Raw genomic sequence first — 21515 nt, 5'->3', positions numbered from 1 at the left:
CATACAAACAAACTGAAAAGTAAACTCATTAATGATTTTCTGAAATTCTACCTATTATTGGTAAACAACATATTTTTATTATTAAAATCTTTCAGCTTTTTTATATTTTACAGGCAGCTTTCTGTATAAAAATTGACATTTTCTTCATTAAAAATTTAATTTTTTGAAAAAGACACCATCTCTTCACCCCTGCCCCATCCCCATGTTCCTGAAAAACATTACTAGATAACAGCAGATCATACTGCAGTTTGTGAAAGTTATTCTTAGTGAGGTTTTTTTCCTAGAAATGGTGCTAACGTGATTTTTATTGTTCTTTTGTCTTATTAGTTAGTGATTTAAGACCCAGTGCTTTGCCTGGATCCCTCGATGTGAGCCGTTCCATGTTTGATCTCAGGAGCCCACCTCACCGCTTCATCAAGGTGAGCTCCCCTGGGAGCCAAGGTTACCCTGCAAACTCAGCTTCCTCAGGGTGTCTGTCCCCACTGCATTGTTTCCAAAGTACACACTGGAGGCATTGCACTGTACACTGGGACAACTGGGGGGGAAATTTCAACATCTTGACCAACTTCAAGAGGCTTTTTCCTGATATCTCTGACATTTGCTGTTCTGGCCCAGAGGGGCTGTTGAGAAACCCAAGTAGGCAGTTAGGACAGACAGCTTGTCATGGTTCATAATCTTGTGGTTTCTCCCATCAGTTGAACAATGGAACAGTGGAAGTTTCCACTGACACAAAACACTGTGTGTATTTTTTTCTTCTATAATAATCAAGTCTTACTTAGCAATGGAGTTGTGTATATATTCATGAGCAAAAAAAATGTCTGCTGGTCAAATGGGTCCTCAGTTAGCTGATTGCATCAAAATAGTAATTGCATGCTGCTGGATCAAGAAACTAGTAGGGAGTGAGGCAAATATTTGAAATGGAGTGTTTAGTTTTCATCATATCTTGTCTGATGGTATAATCTCTGGGTTTTGCATCTGTTGCTCTGAATTGATTCCTTTTTTTCTGTCCCCAGAGATATGATTCAGTCTCCAGTGTACCTAGCAGTTCTTCTTCCAGGAAGGATTCACAAGGCAGCAACAGGAGTCTGGGTAATGGTTTGTTTACCCTGTAATGAAATATTTCCCTTTGCATTTGAAACATTAAACTGTTTCTACTTTGTTGATGTTTTTGTTTGGATTGGGGTTTTTTTGAGATGAATCTGACTAGGAGATCAGCTGGAGATGACTTGGCAATTTGAAATTAAGAGTTTTGGACTTGCACGGTCCTGTTGTTTGGAGATTGAGCAGATGAGACTTTGAAAAATTCTCATGCTTTTGGGAAATTTATTCTTGGATTTACTACCCAAGTGAGCAATAAAATCACAGACACCTTGTTAGGATGGAATGCAGCATCAGGTCCCAGATCTAGTCCTTTTTCATGGATCAGTATTTTTCTGTGTGAGATGCCTGAAATTCAATATCCATATTACACTGGTAATTAGACAAGAATATTGTGTGCAAACCCAGTATCCTTATTCATGAAAGAATGTTTAAGAAGTGGAGATGCAGCAAAATAAACCCTGAAAAATTAATTAGGTCCTCACAAAAGTCACCCTGCTATAAGTCAAAGTTTGACCCAGTCTCCTTCTAAAAGAAGACTGAGGCAATGACCTGGTTCCAGTCATGACAGAGAAATGCTGGATATTAAATGACTCTTCTGACTTGGAGACAGCATAACAGTAAAATGTTTACTAGACTGGAATTGAAATTTGAGAAAGAAGAGACCAATTTACAAACTTAACAGTGAAAGAGATTAAGGGAAATGATAGGATATAAATGTGTTCTGGGTGTCTCAGGAACTTGCTTTTTTTTTCTTTCTTAAAGTTGTTTGAGTATAACACAAGTTATTAAACTCAGTAGAGATAACCCAGGCACATGGTGTGATTCTTGGTGTGGTCTCCTGTGCAGGGCCAAGAAGTTGGACTTCTGTGATCCTTAAAGGTCCCTTCCAACTCAGGATATTCTATGATTACATTATTCTGTTCCATGAAATGTGAAGGCCTTTAGCCATGCAGAAGGTCAGGTTACTGGGCTTGGTGGATATTTTGTCCTTGGAATGTAGGTGTTAAAATATTTCACACTTACTTTGAGAGAAGTTTGCAAAGATAAGCAGTTCACTGACTAATGAGTTCCCTTATTTCTGGAGTGAACTTTTAAGACACTGCATTACTTATAAAAATATTAATTGGCTTTCTTCCATAGATACTATTACATTATCAGGTGATGAACGAGACTTTGGAAGACTGAATGTGAAGTTGTGTTATGTTTCTTCTGTAGAACAGATTTGGATCACAGTTTTACATGTAAGCAAATATTAATAAGTCAGTTATTTATTCAAATAATGACTATTCAATAACCAGTGACTATTCTACTATACTTAGTGGTAATTGTCATAAAGTTTGTCTCTATGTTACTTCAATAAATACTTTTAGAAAAAAATTAAATTATTTATAAGTGTTAATATCAACAAAGTTCAGTCAAATGTAATACTAGGCTTCAAAGCATCTTCCTCCCCTTTAATTTTTTTTTCTGTTGCAATCTCTGTTCTGCTGCAGTCAATAAGAAGAAATAGTATCTATCTCCTTATGTTACTACACATATGTTAACATATGTTCAAATTGTGAAGTGAGGAACTACTCAGCACATATTAGAAAGCTGAGCTGGTCATAGGCTAGTCCTGCTATGGACATTTTCCTGTGAAAATTTGAAGGCAGTAAATGGGAGCAGCTGTGGAGGCACCATTTAAGTGACTTCTGTGATTCTATGACTTTAAATCTAACAGTTCCTTCAGGGCAGAACCCTAACAGAACTTTGAGGATACGTAGCTTCTTGAGGCTTTTTTGTCAGTAAATGTGATACTGTTATGGTGGTTGTGAATAACTGAACTGTGAATAATTTTCAGGCAAGGGAACTTTGAGTAGACAGAAACCCAAATGGTAAGTCTTGCATTGTCTCAACTGACTTTTTTCAATGTTGCAGTGCAAAGACCTGAGCTGGCCTTCTAGCTGTGGGGAAAATCCTCGTATCTGTGTCAAGGGAATTCTCACACTGCCCAAGCCAGTGCATTTCAAATCTTCTGCCAAGGAGGGCTCCAATGTAAGTAGAGGCACGCAAAATACTGAGAAATATTTTTCCCCACAAAAAATAAATGTGACAGATAAATAGATTTTTTAACATAGAGCAAACATCCACTCCTGTGCCGTGTTTGCTGTGGTAACTGCCCAGGTGTGTTTTACTTCTCCCAACTTCTCAAAATCCTATTAAAAGCCATTTTGCACTTCCTCCCCCTATATCCTGCCTTGCATTTTACTCTTGCCCTCTTCTCTCACAAGCTGGCAGGACAGATATGCTCATAGGGCACTGAGCCATGAGCTGCTGGCCATGGCCCCTCTGTGGTGGGGGACCAGAGGAAGACTGGGCATACCTGTAGGTGCACACTCATCCCAGGGAAAGTAGCTGAGGTACTGCCTCTCATTTGGCAGGAGACAATTTTCAGACTTTCTACAGAAAATAGTAAAAATTGGTCACGTGGGACAAGATTCCTGATAGTGGCAGTAAAGAAATATTAAGGGCGTGGAAAGTAAAGCAACATAAATCTCACATAATGTGAGCCAAAGGTGAAAGAAAATAAAATTAGCTGGAGAGACTGTAGCAAAAGGTTAGAGCATCTGTTATCACAATGCGTGTGTGCTGTTGTAAAGCTCCAGAAGAGATGGCCACAACTTGTTATGGTAGTGAAAAATAATCCAAAACTTCAGCCTGCCAGGGTGTGAAAACACAGGGGTGAGTGTGTGTGGACTTGGCACTCTAAAAGCACACTTTTCCATGGCAACCTAAAGTGGCAGTCCGGAGCAGGGGCTATAGAGCCAGGATGCCTTGGTTTCTAGGTTTTGGGCTCAGTGGGATTCTCTCAAAATGATAATGTTACTCATCTGTTTTTCTTTCTAGGACATTGAATTTATGGAAACTTTTGTTTTTGCCATTAAACTGCAAAGCCTGCAGGCTGTCAAATTGGTATTTAAAATCCAGACACAGACTCCCAGGAAAAAAACGATTGGAGAATGTTCCTTGGCACTGCGGGAGCTGAGCTCGCAGGAGTCCAGTCATTGGCTGGATATATCTCCTCCTTCCAAAGCACCTGTAAGTGCCAATACTGTGAAAGTATGTCCTTATCTCTTCTAGAAGGGGTTGTTGGATATGAAAGAAAAATAATTCAGTAGTAAAAACTAGAGGGGTTCTTTTTTTTTTCCCTTTACTCTACTTCCTTGGAGAAAGGCATTTTGATGTGGAAAAAATGCAGACTTTTGAACTCTGCACATAGCTTTTCTGGTCATAAACTGCAGATGTTTCTAGGAAAAGAGCTAGAGCAAGCTCTTCCACACCATGGCTCACAGCTTGAGGGAGGGACATTCTGGGGAAGTTTTCAGCAAAGAACACCGGGTAATTGTCTTTTCTGACCAAAAAAGCATCAGAAGATCTTTAGGACTCACAGCAAGAGCTCAGAGCAAATGGAATCTGCTTTTGTTATGGAAGAAAAGTGCTAAGACCTTCAGCGGCCTGAAACTGCAGAGACAGCCATATATTTAATGTTCAGATTGCATGCTGTGAAGTAATAATTCAGACAGTTCATTTCCATTAGTGTAATAAGAAGCAGGTGGTTTTCGCAGTGGGATTTCCTTTCCCCCTACCCCCACTTTGTTTGTTTCTTTTATAGATTGTGTCTAGACATTTGTATTTTCAACAAATTAAACTTGAATTAGCAATTCAAAAGCAAACTTTAAGTATGTCTGAGTAATATGAATGATACTCCTGATTTCTAACATAAGTTACACTTGACATTTTTAGTTCTAATGTGAATAACCACATTGCTTCAAAAGCAGTAAGATAAAGTGACAGAGGAAGCTGGTATCCAAGAGCCCTCCAGACACTCTGGGATTCATCCCTGTAGTAGCCTGTGAGGCAGCAAACCCTAACCTCTCTGCCAATAGAAAGCCAAAGCTCAGAGTCGACGAATAGGCTTTCTCACAGGGTTACACAGAAATTTTGTAGCTGAGCTACAAAGAGAATTTGTCTCTTTGATGAACTAGAGCTTGACTTTTCTTTATCTAACCTTTTGCTCTCTTGCTTAGTGCATTTTGGTTCATTGAAGTCCATTAAAACTTGAAGGCAACAAGGACTAGCAGAGTCCATTTAAATGAAGGCTGGGTCTCCATTGGCCTTTTCCTGCTGCTCTTACAGTGTTCTGAGGACATTACAGTGTGATAGGAGAGCAAAGAGGATGACTCAATGCAACTTTGCCACTGGCACAAATTCTAAAAAACCCCCCAAGAATCAGACTGGAGATCTTGATGCATACACTGTGTTTGGCAGTGGTGTATGTGTGTGGGTATGTAAAACACAAGTACTTCCACAGCACAGGAAACTACACAGTATGCAGTCACCCTAAGCACTCGTGACATTAAGTGACAGGGCCTTGGATCAATGGAAACCGTTGCTTATATAAAATTCAGAAGTGTGGAGGGCAACTCTGAAGGTTTTTGTGTCACTGGAGCTTTCGTACTCTCTCACTTCCACACCCAGATTTAGTGAAGTTCCAAAGGCATGTCTGGTTTCCCCTGTATGTGTCTGCTCTTACCACTGCAGAATCTGTACCAGGTAAAAACTGAGGACTCGGTGATTTGGCCAGTATCCCTGGCTGCAGCCCACGAGGGTCGTATGTGCACCACACATAAGCAGCTCATCAGTGGAGCACATGTACTGCAGCTATGACAAGTGCAAGATCCACTTACTGTGCATCTGCAGGTTCTGTATACAACACATGCTTATATTTCTGTCCAGGAAATCCCAGCTAGAAATGTGGGAGCCCAACATATGACAAAATTCCTGTGTTTCCTGAGTTTATAAGCAACTTAATCCAGATGTTATGGCAACATTCTTCTGCTTGTAGGTGTGCCGTGCAGAACTTCAAATAGGAACTTGTTTTCAAGCAATAAACAGGAGGATACAGTTACAGATTCTTGAAGCACAAAACCTTCCTGTTTCATCTACGCCACTGTCTTCAAGTAAGTTACATCAGCTGTTTCATGCCTCCTCTCTGAAAGCATTTGTAACAGGTAAATTGCTGCTCAAATGGGTTGGCAATTCATAACATTCTTTAAGAACCTCAGACTAACACATGGTGTGGTAGATTTCCATTGCCAAGGCTTGTTTCCCCAAATGTTTTACTTGATTACATTTTGTTTGGTTTGAAGATGTGTGTTTATGTATTTTGGACGATTTTTATCCCAGTATTAATCCTGACATACAAGAGCATTAGCTTGCACTTGCTGTTTGGATAATGTGTTAATCAGTCCAATATTACTGAACACATTCTGTTTATGTGACTGGTCAGGAAAGCTATTGTAGAGTTCTTTTGGCCAGACTTTTGAGAAATTGATGCAATTTGAAGCATACATATTGATCTTGTTGGCTCCTTTTTAGGTGTGTTGTGAGTAACCCTTTGTGTGCTATGCCTTTTTCCTTCCCTTTGTCCTAGATTTCTTTGTGAAAGTTGGAATGTTTAGTACAGAAGGGATCATCTATAAAAAGAAGACTCGCCTTCTGAAATCCACTAATGGCCAAGTGAAGTGGGGAGAAATGATGGTTTTTCCAGTTAGCCAAGCAGAACAAGGAATTAGCTTTCTCATCAAGCTCTACAGCAAAAGCTCAGTGAGAAGAAAACACTTCCTAGGACAGGTTGGTTTCTGCTGGACAGCCCGATACCCTTCACTTAAAATCCAGTTCCACAGGTTTCTTGGTATGAATTTTAAAATACTTTAAATGAGGTGACATAAAACAAAATAGTAAATTCTACTAAACTCTTCTGTACCTAATCCAAGCAAAAACGGTCTGGGCTCTTAAACTTGCACTTGCATGAGAATGGGAGTTAACACTTGATTTTTCTTTCAAAAAGAAATCCTAAAGTCAGTTTCGTGTGGAGTATTACTGTGTGACAGATTCCTTCCAAGAGATAGAGGATCTCCTGGTTGCCTTTAGCTTTCTAAAGAAAAACATATCACTCACAGGAGCTCCATAAGCTACAAGGTCCTGTACAGCAAGGGGGTGTTGGCTTATTGTACCAATACTCTCACACCAGGGGTCTGTAAAAGGAGCTATCAACAGCTACAATGAGACTCCTTTCCTGGGTAGAACAATGCTGAAATCAGTACACTAGTCTATGGATGATCAAGTAATAGTATAAGTGTCCAAGCCCAAAATATTTTTAGCTTGTTTTTTAGTTAACAGACATGATTTCAGTAGTATCTCCTTGAAAGCATTTTTGTGATCATATTTATTTAACCACCATAAAACTTAGCAGTCTGTTCTTATTATTCTCTCAATCCTCTTCCCCTGCTTGTTCTAATTTACCATCATCCTGTACTTTCTATCTCTCTCCTTCTTGACATAGTGAGCCATAGCTGTTCTTAACACTCTGTGCTTTTCTTGACCCAGTTAAATGCAGTAGCAGAATTTTAATAAATGCATAAATTAATAATGTGGACTTGATTTTGAGACCCCAACTGTAAAATCCCATGCCAGATGGAGGACTGTGCTGTTCTTAGGTACAAAAAATAGTACTGTCCTATTCTGGTGATATTTTTTGTGCCTGCTGAAGACATGCAGCTACAGGAGATGCTCATGTGCTATAAGATATAGAAATGATGTGCCAGCAAGAGTTATGTGAATTTCTTCCATTTTTTGTAGCCTCAGGTTGCACGTGTCCCATCTTCCTATTGGTGGAATTAGATTTGAAATAGGAAAAGAAAAAAATAGTTCTTCTTAGCTGTACTGCCTTGGGGTGGGGGGGAATAACTGAGTATGATTTTGCAGTCATCTAGCAATATGTGAGGTAATCTCAATCTGATGAGTTACATTTCATTGTGGATCTCATTTTTAGGAGGAGGAAAACTTGTGCTCTTCAGAGGTTTTTTGGAAAAGGTTGTTTCAGCTCATGAAGGCAGACATTGCCACATAACACATGAAGATGTAAAATATGGCTCAGGGAAAAATGTACTTTGAGCAATTGGCTGGGTAGCTGGAAAAAAATGAATATAGCTGGATCTATTCACTCTGTTCTTCAGAGAATGGTGTTTAATTGGATGCTGTTCTAAGCAGACAATACATAGATTAGGCTGCTTTCACAGGCATGTCTTTAATCACGAGCATGATGTACATTGAATCTCTGTGGATGAAACATCAGCTGTCTATGGTATTCTGGAAGACATTATTCTCACTTCTTGAGGACCCATGCCCCAGCAGTATAGGCTAAATGTACTTCATGGTCAAGGTTTCTCAGAAGTCTTAAAAGGACTCATTCTTGGAAGACTTGAGGAAATAGAGTCCTGTAAATAACGTTACCTACTTACATAAGCAGCATTCTTTTGGCAATGGAGACTGGTGATAATGTTAAGGGAGAAATTTTCCTACTTGTACTTCATTTCCTCATTTAATGGCCACTATCCACTAACTGAATACTGAGAAGAAAGGGACTCTTACTACGTGACTATGTGTGGTATGGGCATGTTAGTAACCTCTGTGGAATGCAGGTTTGGCCCTGGCTGTGGGAGTGTGCAGTTTGAAATGCTCATGAAAGTGCTGGACAGCTCGTGCCGGATGCTGCGTGGCCTGGAGCCAGCTGTGTCCGACACACAGAGCCGCCCCCAGCCTGGGGAGCCCCTGACCCCAGCATGTGCATTTGAATACAGCAAGGAATGCTGCACTTATAACATCTTATTAAGTACTGAAACATTATTATGTGCTGGGTTCTCTAAACTATGTTAGAGGCTAAATTTAAACACAGACTCCAGCTGAAAGCCAGACTGTTAGTACTAGCAGAACTGTATTTGTTGCTGTTATCCTTTGGTCACAGTCTCTACACTGTATCTTGTCCTACACTTCCATGGTATTTATTTGAAACTAGTAAATGCTAGTTTTGTTATATCAGGTAAACTAATTTTTTTTTTTTTTCCTTTAATGCAGATCTGGTTAAGTTCGGATAGCAGCAACAGTGAAGCAGTAGAGCAGTGGAAAGATACCATTGCAAATCCTGAAAAAGTTGTTGTTAAATGGTACAGCTTTGGCCCATCTTGAAGACTGGAGATGAAATTCAGAACTGATTTTTCTACAGAAATTCACAGGCTATCTAAAATAGTATAAATTCAAAATAAAGATATTGTCTATGCAAGTTCTTCAGAAGTTCTCCTCTGCATCATGCCTCTGTGGAAATGGAAAATTCAGTTTCACCAAGAGAAATACTGGCTAAATACTACTAAAAAGAAGACTTGGGAACTGGAAAAAGTGGTTATTTGATTTCACAAAATCCATCTTGAAAAAAAGATATTTGCCCCTTTTGGATTTCCTGAAAGCACAGAAATTCAATTTTGGAGAAAAGCAACTTAAATCAGCTCTGTTTCTAGCCACTGACATCATGCTCATCTGCATTGTTGTCTTGGGCAGACTCCAAAGTCCAGGGAATGGGTTGTGTCAGTGGCTTGATTTTGGGTACCTGTGAGCATCTGGGCTTGTTGGCACCATTTGATCAGGATAACATGTACCTGAGCAAGTGGGGAAGCTGTGGCAGCAGGAGAAGGCATAAAGGGAAGTACACATTAAGGCGGTACCCATAGGCTTTTCTGATCTCCATTTTGGATGAAGAGTTGCTCAGAAGGCTGTAGCTTGAGCTTGCCCCCTATCCTTTTCTCAAAACAGAGAGATGGAAAGATAAAAGTTCCTCTGCCTTAGTGATCTTTACAAGAGGGGCCCTCCAGACTTGCTGTGTTTGGGTAAATTCTGGCTGGAATCAATGGAATAGTACAAAGAGGCAATGACCCTGCCTAGGATCAGAGCCAGTATTTGTAGATTGCTTTCTTATATAGAATACTTATATGTAAACCACTTCCTATCTAGTCAACCCACTCTAGCATTTGCTTACATTGCCAAATGTAATGCCTACTGACTTAGGTGCTTTTTGATATTAATTAAAATACAGCACTGTAAGGGATTCAGACTTTTTTAAAGGATGGGCTGCTACTACAGAAGTATTTGTTACATGTCCAGGATGCTAAAAAATTATGTGTGGGAGTATATTTTTATTACTTGTTTCAGTGAGAAGAAATGAACATTTTTTATTGCAAATTGTATTTTTCCAACAAAATCCTAAGATTATATTTTTTATTAGTTGTCATATTTTCAGGTGTTTAGTCATAGTTATTTTTAAGGGGGGAAAATACCAAGTATGTAATTGATAATGCATAAATCTAAAAGCACAGACCTCTTAGCACTACTTCAACTAGCTGATTAAAAAATACATATTTAATTGACTCCACTGCTTACATATGTACTGTTGGCTGTCTTGTCTGTACAAATATGTATGTTGGTATAGATGTTGAATAAACCTACCTTTCTTCATAACTTGGATCTAATTCCACCATGTGACAGGAGTTAGAGTTGGCAGTGAGAGCAACTCACTGCTGGGAGGCAAAGGAACATGGGGAGCAGAGAAAATGCTGTAACAGGAAAGCACATCCTCTTCAAGCATACGGCTCAGAGCATCTTTACTTCAAGTTTTTTGTCTTTGAGTGTCAGGAAAAAATGGAATCACAATTTTTTTTTTCATCAGTTGATAATTGCAACGTTGGAAACTTCAACTATCCACTTTGCTGTTGTTGAAATTTAATATTTTCAAAACAGAAGGATTTTTACAGACTTGTACATAGTCTGCTTTTCAACCAGTCAGTATAAAAGAACTGAAAAAAGGTTTTGCATGTTACTTATAGAACAAACATTGGTTCTAGCTCTTACTCTTTGCAAAGCTCCTAGTGGGCCCAGAGGATCTTGACTGACACTGATAATTTCCAGTTAAAACAGCCGGGAGGAGCCTGGCCTGCAGGGAAAAATGAAAAAAGGAAGTGGGCTGAACTGATATTTTTGGAGTATCTCTACTTGAATACAGGGATCTTTTTTTTATTCATTGTGGCTGAACATTTTATTCATTGTGGCAATAAACAAAAGTGCAAACTAACGGTTTCCTGATGCAGAATGCTGTTCTGTTTAAAAGAGAGAACAGGGAATATCCCAGTGTTTTGTAGACTTCAATTATCACAGCAGTAGTTCTACAGAGTTTGCCAACTCAGTGCATGCTGTATAAAATGGCTTTCTGGGACTGTTTTAGGAGACAGCCTTCTAAAGGCCTAACTAGTCTTTTTTTTTTTTTTTTTTTGCTGTGCTAATATTTAATCTATATGTTTATAATAAAACCTATGAACATCAAATATTCCTTTTCCCCCAATTGTTTATACTAATGTTTAGCAGCATCTCGAAGTGAAGTTCAATTCCTACTTTTTTCTCTGAGAAAATGCCAGCTAACAAACACTGTTCTGTGTAGAGCTGTGTGTAGGAGAGTTAACTGCTGACACACAGAGGAGATCCATAAAGCTTCTCCATGCAAGATGCACCCTGCTACTGCAGCCCTCTGAAGAGCTGCTCTGAGGCACTGCCTCAACCTGTGCTCATTCCCAGGCTTTGGCATGTTCTGCATTTGAGTGCATTCACCTAAGGATTCAATGAGTTAACAGCTGACAAGCAAGAAGAAGGAAAAAGAGGTGTCCTGGGACACTCTTCTATTGGTCACAGCTGTATGTTGTCCCTCTAAAGCATCCTCAGCCAGTATTTTGATTGTTACATCCAAGTTTACTGTCATTGAAGATACTGTTAAAGCTATTTTGCCAGTTCACTTTATTTGTAGATAAAAGGCCCACATGGTTTATAGCTGGATTTGCTCTTGCTTCTAGTCAGTGACTCACCCAGTTTCCTAACCTAAAGCAATTCTAATTAAAGCAGCAGAAGTTCAGAGATGCAACAGTTTTATTTTGGTCAGCTCCCAAATGGATGTGGATGAACTGGAAGAACAATTATGATCTTATATTAAATATTACTCATAAAAGGATCTGTGCCTGCATAGTTAGAAACCAACCATAGACTAAACTTGATCAGATTTTCCAAAAAGTGTGTGTATAATTTCATTGGTTAGTCAAACAATCCTGTTTTATTTATTTATAAATAATAGCATTCTGTATGTAAACAAGGTTAACCAATTTATTTTTCAAGTTTTTATGGGTCAGTGACACACCATGGCATCCTTTTTAAGGAAAAATACGTGAGATTCTACCACAGAAGATGAGTGGGTGTAAAAGTTTGTAAACCACATTATCATACAACATTATGAGGAAAAAAAATTTGAGTATCTGATCTTATGTGATCACAACCTAAATACAGCCATGTTGTTAAATCTGTTTGGCATCTCTGGTTTTTCCTTTTGTTGGCAGAACATCTGTATAAAACAAAAGGTGATTTTGTAAGCATTCAGTTAAGTACATCTGCTGTTTGACTCCAAAATTGTTTGCCTGATGAAAGTTCCCTTTAGAGTTATAAGTTGATTTTCCAGCCAAAACATAAGCTTGTCTAGAAGTTTGGGGCAGAGTTGTCCCACATCTTATTTTCATCTTGCCAACATATATATGACATGGCTGCATAGCTGTGGAATATACCCTCCTTGTTTTTCCAGCTTCTGCTGCAAAATTACATCACCATGTAAATACAGCCCTGTACATGATCTCATGCTTGGTGCATGGAAAAAGCCACCACTAAAATCAGCACCATGTTTCATAAACACTGCTCCAGCACATGTACATTCTTTTCTCCAGCTTGCTCTGAGGAACAGGCCGTTGGCTCTCAGTCCATGGCAGAACTCCCAATGTGCTCAGCAGAAGCAACCAGTCTTCAAAGCTGGTTTACTGATGGTATGATTTATCTAACAAAAGGTTACACGCAGCTATTTTTTACATCTCTTTTTAAAATTGATGAAAATTTCTTCACACTGATGTTTCTGTAGAAAATTAATTTCATGAAAGCAGAGCTGTATCTCTTAATGAACAGCAATTCTTCCCATACATTTCAGAGTCTTTAAAATAAATCCTCTGTTCTTACTCTTCCCCCATATTTGAGTGTGCAGTTTTTTACTTCCTTTGATTGGACTGTAGGCTGCTCTTCTCCATCAGCATAAACAAGTCTGTAAACAAGTCTGCTTTTTGCAATTAACTTTCTACATTTCTAGTAATGTTTCCCCCTTCTTTACCTAGTACTGGGACCAACATTATACATGTGTAATTTGCTGTTTCAAGAACTAGCTATAAGCAGAAGGCTTTCATTCTAAGGCTTGGCTTCTGTCTGATGCTCTTCATATCTGAGCTACCTTTGTTCACAGCTTCAGTGTTACAGTTATTTTGGTGCTCCCCAGATTTCTGTGTTGTCTGCCTCCATTGAATACAACAATGGGACAAATTAGTTGTCATTTTTCATGTGTACCTGGATATCTTCATTTACCTTTTTCCTCCTCCAAAAATTACCCTAGGAAATAATTTTGTGTGATGGGAAGGAGTAAACTGTTTGTGCTTCTGACCTTTGAGGACAGTAGTGTTCTTTGACTGCGACTGCAGTGCTTTGAGACAGAGGAAGGCTCAAGGAAAGAGTCATAAAAACCTGCACCTCCAGGTGGAGGGAACACCCTTCATGCATGATCTGGGAAACCCTCTTTAGCCTGGGGACTGGGATCCCTTGTCAGATGCATATTGTATATTTTATCCTTGTCTTGCAAAATTTTCTGGAGCTATGTAAAACTTGCAAAACTTTCTGGAGCTATGGAATGGCTAAATAGAGACATTTTCCATAGGAGGAATGATAAGGTTTACATATTTCTGTGAAGCAGAAAACTGACTAAAAGATCTTGGAGGTCTTTTAAAAAAACACTCATAGGAATGTACTTAGTTTGAATATAGCCAAGCTTTGTCACTTGTCGTAGGAGAGGAGTGGATTCTTGCTTTGTGGAACACAGCAGAAGAAAAGGGCATGTACACCCCAAAACAGGGCTGGCTTTCCTCTGCATTGGTATCATCAGTCCTTTCAACACAGAGGTGGAACTGTAAGTGCTTAGCTGGCTTTTCCTGCAGTAAGAGCAAGTTGGGTTGGGAATTGTTGAAAGAGAGGTAGTGAAGGAGGTAAAATAAAAGCAGAGCTTTTGTTTTGAAAAACATTGATTTTCAAAGCAATGTAACATGCCTGTAACTATTGACAAAGCTTTTATTTGACATAGCTAAAGGTAGATGCTTACGCATTTAGGTATTTGCTTAGGTTCTACCAACACTTCCTGGCATGAGACTGGATTCATCCTCTCTATTTATATAAGGCTTCATTCTGCTGTTCATTGACCTTTGAGCTCTACACCTAATTATGCCTGATTTCCTATGAATTCATCCCTCGTGGCTGATTGACTTTGGTGTGCAAAAAGGGGTAGACTTCTGCCCTTTTTTTGCAGCACATCACATAATTACAGAGTTTCTGTCTCAGATGGATTCTCTTATTTCTAATAAGAGGTGAGCCTAAGGCAGTTATTCTTTCACCTGGGAAACTGGGAACTGGCTCTCCCTTTTCTACCTGAATGTTCTTGGGTTTTCTTAAATCCTTTGAAGACAGAATTATCTGTGACATCCCTGCTATCAGTCAAATTTGGCTGTAATAAATAATAGGCTCAAAAATTATTGTGGACCTTGGAAGAGAAATGAGTGAAAGCAAGCTCTGCTGCTTCAGGACCCTGGGGCTTAGCTGTGTTTTCCTCTGTTCTGCCACGGCCAGAGAAGCTTTTCAGATCAGTGCTGATCATGATTCCAGCAATACTAGTTCTCAAGGCAGCTCAAGCAGTCTCTCTAAAGATACAGTTCTTAAAGCATGGACATTTTCTTGAAACATGTCCCTCTGTATCAACAGATCAAAGCACCATTACGAGCACACGAGCCATGCCAACTGCATCAACACTCCAGCTGGAGTTTTGGCAGTACAAGCCATGAATCCAGTATTCAGATGTAATCCTCAGGTGGTGCAAGGTAAACTGGACTGTGCATTGGTAGATCTGAGCTAGCTCATCTTGTCTGGGGATCTGGACATGCAAGCCTCAGAAACTACAATCTTCCGTTGAAAAAGTAAGAAGATTGTGACTGTTCTGTTCATCTCTTCAGTAGGGTGGATCAAGGTTTCAGAAGTGTTCAGGGCTCGAAATACATTTTCAGCAGCTCACATGAAAATGGGAAAAAAGAACCCTCACCTATAGTCTGGACTGATGAAGAGTTACTCTAGAGAGTAATTGATTTACATTCTCAGTTTTAGTGCTTCCTGATTGAAATACAGCTTCATGATCAACAAGCCTTGTTCATTTGTATCTGTCTTACTAAACAGAATTTCTTGATATGGCAGGAAAGAAAAAGGTGGAGAACTCCTATAAGCTGCTTGAATATTTCTTTGGACTAGTTTTCTGAGCTGCAAGTGGGAAGCCACTTTAACAGAAAATATTAAGATACTGAACAAATAACCCCCTACAAAAACAACAAATTAATACTTTGGCACCAAATCTGTTTCTTCATGTGATGCAACAAAGACAATTCTTTCTTGCCTTACGGAAGAGACCTACATCAATAATTACAAAAAATGAAGTGCTTATTAATTAAAATATAGTAACATTAAATATCTTGCTTATTCATTAAAATATAGTATTATATATTAATATCTATATTACTAAATAACTCAGAGTTAAACCAGCAATGATTTTTTCAGACGTTTGCTTTTTCTTCATTTGAACTCCTGCATTTCTGACTTTGAGCAATGCAAATAAATTGGCTGTATTACCTCTAAGTGAGGCTGAACTTCTCTCATGCAGTACTCATTCAATAACTGTCTATCCGTAGAGAATATTTAATAATTTGTTTTAATGAATTGGATCTAAAATCTGAATTTTGGTTTAATTTTTACATTACATTACCTGTTTATCAGTATGCAGTATGTGAAATAAAAATTTTGTAAGCTGTTGGAAACAAGGATGGCAAAGCATCTACAGGAGGGGTAGGTCATGAGGGATGCAGAGCTGACTACTAACTTATAATTCCAACAAGTACAAATAAGACTCTAGCTGATTATCCCTGGAAGTAGTGTTTGAGGCTGTTCAACAGTCTGCAAAATAACGCAGTGCTTTCACTCCAAGGATATCTCCTCTCAGAAAGTGTCTGCAGCTGTTACAAAACAACAGGGAAGACCAGAAATGTTCCAGTGAAGTGCTTGTGCACAGATTTCTCATTTCTGTCACTCAGACTTTTACAGGGGAGCCAACACACATACTTGAGAATGCATCTGCTAAACCATTAGCCCAGCAGTCCTCACCCTAGGGTCTGAGTTCACAGTGCTCAGTCTTATAGGTAACTAATGTCTTACAGGCTATACCCAAGCAGAACTATGCAACAAATCTTAGTTCTAAGGATAAAATTAGAGAATTGTGGACATTAAAAAAAATTTCACTAACAAGAATCTGAAATGTTCTGAATCTGCAACACATAAAATCTCAGTAATTTCAAAGCATGCCTAGAGAAATAGGAAAGGGGGAAGCTTGGCATTTGAGTCTGGTCTCCTGACAATGTGGTGGTGAGGCTTTTATCATTTCTCAACAGACATCTATTTTCTAGTTAGTGAGATTAACTTAGACTATGTATGAAAGTGTCATAGAAATACACGGACTACATGACATGAAAACAGGAAAATTACTAAAACCACATTTTTAGAAAGACAGAGTGAAGTATGTTATAATCTTTGAATTTGGAGAAGTTCATTGAGGCCCCAGGAGGAGACCAGAACCCACCTGGAAACAGATAAAAGACTGCGACACTGGAAACCATAAAATAAACTTGTGATAATACCACTGGACTGTGCAAAGCAGCAACATTCAGCTCCTATAGGTTTACTATGGCTATGATTACACAGGCAAACCTAAGTAATAGAAGAACGTTAAAGAACAAAGGCAGAACAAAGGCAGGTAACACTAATGAAGAGGTCATAGGAGAAAATCCCACACTGCTTCTCCATGCTGCAGCAAATGGCACAACCTAAGACAATGTTCAGCATTTTGATAAAGATGCACAACCTGCAGTAGACTGGACAGCCACTCAGGAGATTGCTCATGCCAGTAACCTGGGCAGAGGTGAAACAGTGACACTGCTACACCAAAGGAGTTCTTTGTGGTGGAAGGATCTGTGTTGTGACAGGTAAAGCACACAGTTCTCATGAAAGCACACAAGCTACTGACTGCTATTAGACAGGGTCACAGAGTGAAAGCTAAGAAATTAATGGGACTGTGTTTATGTTGGAAACTGGCATCCAACTGCCTTGGTGTCAGTTAGAGCCAGAGATGACAAAGGAAAAAATCCTGATATTCTGGAGTTCTGGAACCTGTCAACACACACACACACACACATATGCATACACCCCCACACATATGCAGACACCCATAGACTGGGGGAAAAATGGTTTAGGCAGCAGCCTCCCAGGAGGTGGTCCTGCTGTTGAGTGAGTTTGTTACTCTGAATAGAAGTAAACCAGCCAAAAAAATAAATCCAACTTTCTTCAAATGCCACACCGCCAAAGAGCACATTTCGCTTAGGGAAAGAGAATTTCTATGATCCCCCCCAGGAAAGTTTGCATCTTTCTCTACAGTTATCAACCAGGCAGTCATTTAATCCCAGACATATAGTCCTCACCTGCCTATGCTGAGTATGTCCACAGGAAAAGGCTGTTTAGCACTTCAACAGCAGGCCTTTTTGGTAAGTGTAGGCAGAAGGTGCAAAACAATCTGAAGTGCAAAGGGAGCACAGTATTGCATTTGTATGCAGACACTACAGATTCAGCCAACTATCACACAGAAAGAAAGGCACATGTTGGTACCACACAGCCATTGGGGTATGATATGATCACACTGATTCTTTGTAGTCCATTCAATTTTGAGTGTGCAATCATGTCAGGGATAATATTCCAGTGTGCAGAGGTTAATTGCTTAATTTGTGTTTATCCAAGGTGATTGCAGACCTCCCAAATCACATACAACCTTAAAATATTGAAACATCTCCTGACAGCTGTAATAAATTAGCCTGCTGTTGTAATTTACAGGGAGGAGACAGTAAGGACAAAACTATGGCACAGTAATTTCTGGAGGTTGACACTGAAAGCACAAATGGGCACAGCACACACTTTCAGAGGGTGAAACTGGTACTTTGTGCTTCAGAATGAAGATTCTTGAACTGGCAATATAATATTAATGTTCATAAAAAAAAATTAAGTACCATCCTGAGACCACAGTTAAGAGTTTTGCACAGATGACACAGTTATGCATTGCTTCACTTTCTACTGGGAAAGCTCCTGATGCAGAACAGTGTTGAGCTGTAGTCATCATCTTTCAAGACAGATACAGAACAAAACAGAGCGAGTTTAAAGGAAATTATGATATCAAGAACAAGAAAACCTGACCTGTGAGTAAGGAGTAAGGTACTGAGTGGTTGAAGATGGAAAAGAGAAAGCATTGAGATAAAATTCTAATATTCTAATATGCACATGTTTGTGGAAAAGGAAGACAGAAGATTGACTGTTCTCCATGTCACTAGGGGTGAACTGAATACTCATGTCATCACAGATTACAAGGAAGTTTCAGCTAGAAAATATCTGCTTTGATTTTTTAAATGGCCCAGCAATATTTCAGCATCTCTGTAAAATACTGAAGCAATAAGAATGTTCTCAGTTACAACATGAGGATCTTAAAAGTTTGATTATTACTGAACATATGCGAAGGTGGTTTTCTTTACTTCTTTGTCTGCTGTCCTGCAGAAGAGTCTTTAAAAAACAGTTCTTTCCAGCAGCTCAAAAATTATATATGGGAAGTTTTAGTGGCATCAAAATTACATCTCTTTTTGGCTGGCTTTTTAATCCTTTTATGTCAGCTTGGCAGTATTCAGAAATAAGACCGACCAAAAGTTAATTTTGCAAAAGGAGTGTGGTGCATTCATGTCACCACTGATGAGGAAATAACCTTATGCAATTCACCCACTGGGTAGATATTTAGTTCTGATAGAGTAATGGTCCACATGGTAAATATAATGGTAGTATTACCATAAAGCACAACTTTCAGCAAACACAGCTTCTCCACTTTTGTTTAACCCACTAATTCCCTACTGTCTGTTCTGTCTCACAAATATTGCTCTGTAAAAGCTTTCCATTACATCAGGTATGAACAAAAAGCTAAAACAAATGTTCATTGACCTCCTCAGTCAGGGGCCTCAACACACCTTCCTTGAGCACCTTTCTTTGCAAGGGGTGTGTCAAGTACACACAGGGTTCCTTGTTGGGCCATCAGCCAGAAATATGAGTTTATAAAGTACTATTGAAAAAGTGTAGTAAGTGTTGTTTCCTGATCTCATTTTGGAAGCTCTTCTCATGATTTTCACTGCCCAAGTCCACTTTCATCATTGTAGTTATTAACAGTGACTTTAAATGAAACAAGATGAAGATGACTGCAATAAAATCATGGTGGTATATGACCAGCGTGGAATTTGTTCCAGTTACCTCTCCTGAAACAAATGGGACCATGCTGAACTCAGTAAAAATGCTTTAAATTTGAGGGTTTTTTTCTTTTTAAGTGTCATCCCCTGGTACCATCAGTTTCTTTTTCACTTAGAATCTGGAATCTGATATTTCTGTCTATGGGGATGGCAAGGATTTCATCAGAGAGAGCAGCTGTGCTAATAATTTGGAACAGAACACAGGCAGCAAGAAAATATAGTCTGTTCTTTGTTCTAAGCTGAATGTGCCTTAACTTGGTGAACTGTTGGCTGCATTGAACTTGAGTATATTTTGACTTGTTAACAAGTAAGAGGTAATTTAAAAACTCCCACATTCTGTATTAACGAGACACGTGCATAGGGAAAAGTTTAAGAAGGGAACTTTTGCTTACGTATTTGTACTGCATAGTTGGAAACCCCAGCAGCACCACCAGAGACTTTTACAATTAATTTATTTGCATTTCAGTCCCAACCTATCCACATTTATAGTATAGTCTGTATCATAATCCAGATTAAATTGAATAAACACATCCTGAATTTCAAAGCCCTTCTGTATCCAGTCATATTTGTTAAGAGTTTGACGCACAAGCAGCTTTGCTGATTCCTGAACAAGTTCAGGTATAACAGGACTGGGCCTACCATGTCTCATGTTGATTTTCTGATTATGATATTTTATTACACTTCATTTATGCATTGAAACCATTTCTTTTTTTTTCTACAGAGCTTCCTGTTGGCAACATGCCGCTATGTGAATGGCATATAGTCTTGACTCCTTTTGTAGTATTTTGTGGTCTAATGCCAACTTTTTGTTTAAAAAGGGTGTGCAAGGACTTGGTCTATGAGAAAATGATGCTAAGCATTAGCTGTGACATCATTTGAGTACCTGCCTCACACACAACCCCAGATACTCTCAGAGACACAAAGTAGAATAGAAATTTTTAAAAATCAATTTCAGCAAGAATTCTGCTATAAAATCCTTTCTGTCCTTAGTTTATAGCTTAAGTAAAAGTTTTGTTCTTGTTCATAAACAAATTTTAGCTGATACCAAATACCTAACTACTATAAATGTAAGCTCTGGACAAAGGCCAACTGTGATAACCGTACGTGGCCTTAGTAAGTGTCAAATTAATTTCCAAAGCTGTTTAATGTGGTTATCAATTTCACATTTCCATTTGTTATGCAGCATTGCTAGGTGCTCTTATAACACCTGTGATACAACCTCTGCTCAGCTGATTTTGTGAATTTTCCTCTGGGCACAGAAAGCTTTTAAAATGCATAGGTTGTATTACAGCAATAAAAACATCACAACAGAAATCATTATTAGATATTTTTACAGATGAAAATGAATATGCAGATGATCTAGCTTATTTTCTAATTACTTAGACTTTCTTTCTTGGAATGAGTATTAATTTAAATTAAAAAAACAAATGGCCATAAATGGTTCCAAGACTTCTATGCAAAGCTCTGCGTGAAAAATGGAACAGAATTAGGTGACTTAATCGAGTACTTATTGTCATGTTCTCTTCATAAGATGTTTTCTTGTGGAACAGACCAAACAAAATATTTAGCTCCACTGCTAATTTTTTGTAAAAAGTTTAGGTCTCAAGGTAAGGTCGTAGTCCCTTAGAAACCAATGGAGTTACTTTTGAAAAGTAATTTCTAATGCTGTTCTTTTCCTAAGGAGAATAGGTCTGTTAATAAGAAATGGCAGAATCATCATTAATTTTATTTATTTTCTTGATAGACTATTCATTGCCTCAGGTATATTCCACCAAGACAGAATAAGAAAGAAGCAGAAGACTTAAGAAGAAGCCATGCCCAAATGACTAAGGGGTAGTAGAAAAATGATGTGGGTTTCTCTGTGTGAGTTCATGCATCTGGTTTGTGTGTATCTACAGAGGAACCTGCAGAAGGAACTGTAGGAGAAACTGGAGGAAGGACTACAAGATAGTTGTGTGTAGATGA

At 38.7% G+C, this 21515-nt stretch overlaps 1 protein-coding gene across 9 annotated transcripts in view; it reads left to right on the top strand.

Annotated features, from left to right (window-relative positions):
* TC2N (tandem C2 domains, nuclear) overlaps positions 1 to 10488 on the top strand; it is a 29652-nt gene extending 19164 nt beyond the window's left edge. For 8 of the 9 annotated variants that reach the window (XM_059850172.1, XM_059850168.1, XM_059850173.1 and 5 more), the window contains exons 5-12: positions 328 to 419; positions 1014 to 1089; positions 2242 to 2342; positions 3019 to 3135; positions 3988 to 4179; positions 5987 to 6101; positions 6575 to 6774; positions 9058 to 10488. In XM_059850172.1, the coding sequence (XP_059706155.1) occupies positions 328 to 419; positions 1014 to 1089; positions 2242 to 2342; positions 3019 to 3135; positions 3988 to 4179; positions 5987 to 6101; positions 6575 to 6774; positions 9058 to 9168 (1004 nt within the window). In that variant the 3' untranslated portion in view covers positions 9169 to 10488. Of the gene's footprint in view, positions 1 to 327; positions 420 to 1013; positions 1090 to 2241; positions 2343 to 3018; positions 3136 to 3987; positions 4180 to 5986; positions 6102 to 6574; positions 6836 to 9057 lie in introns of all 9 variants that reach the window. The other variant, XM_059850177.1, reaches the window with a different exon arrangement.
* The last annotated feature ends 11027 nt before the right edge of the window (positions 10489 to 21515 follow it).

The sequence above is a fragment of the Haemorhous mexicanus genome, chromosome 6 (genome assembly GCF_027477595.1).
Source record: "Haemorhous mexicanus isolate bHaeMex1 chromosome 6, bHaeMex1.pri, whole genome shotgun sequence".
Lineage (NCBI taxonomy): Eukaryota > Metazoa > Chordata > Aves > Passeriformes > Fringillidae > Haemorhous > Haemorhous mexicanus.
Note: the sequence above shows the minus strand (reverse complement) of the source record. Positions and strands in the feature narration are given on the sequence as shown.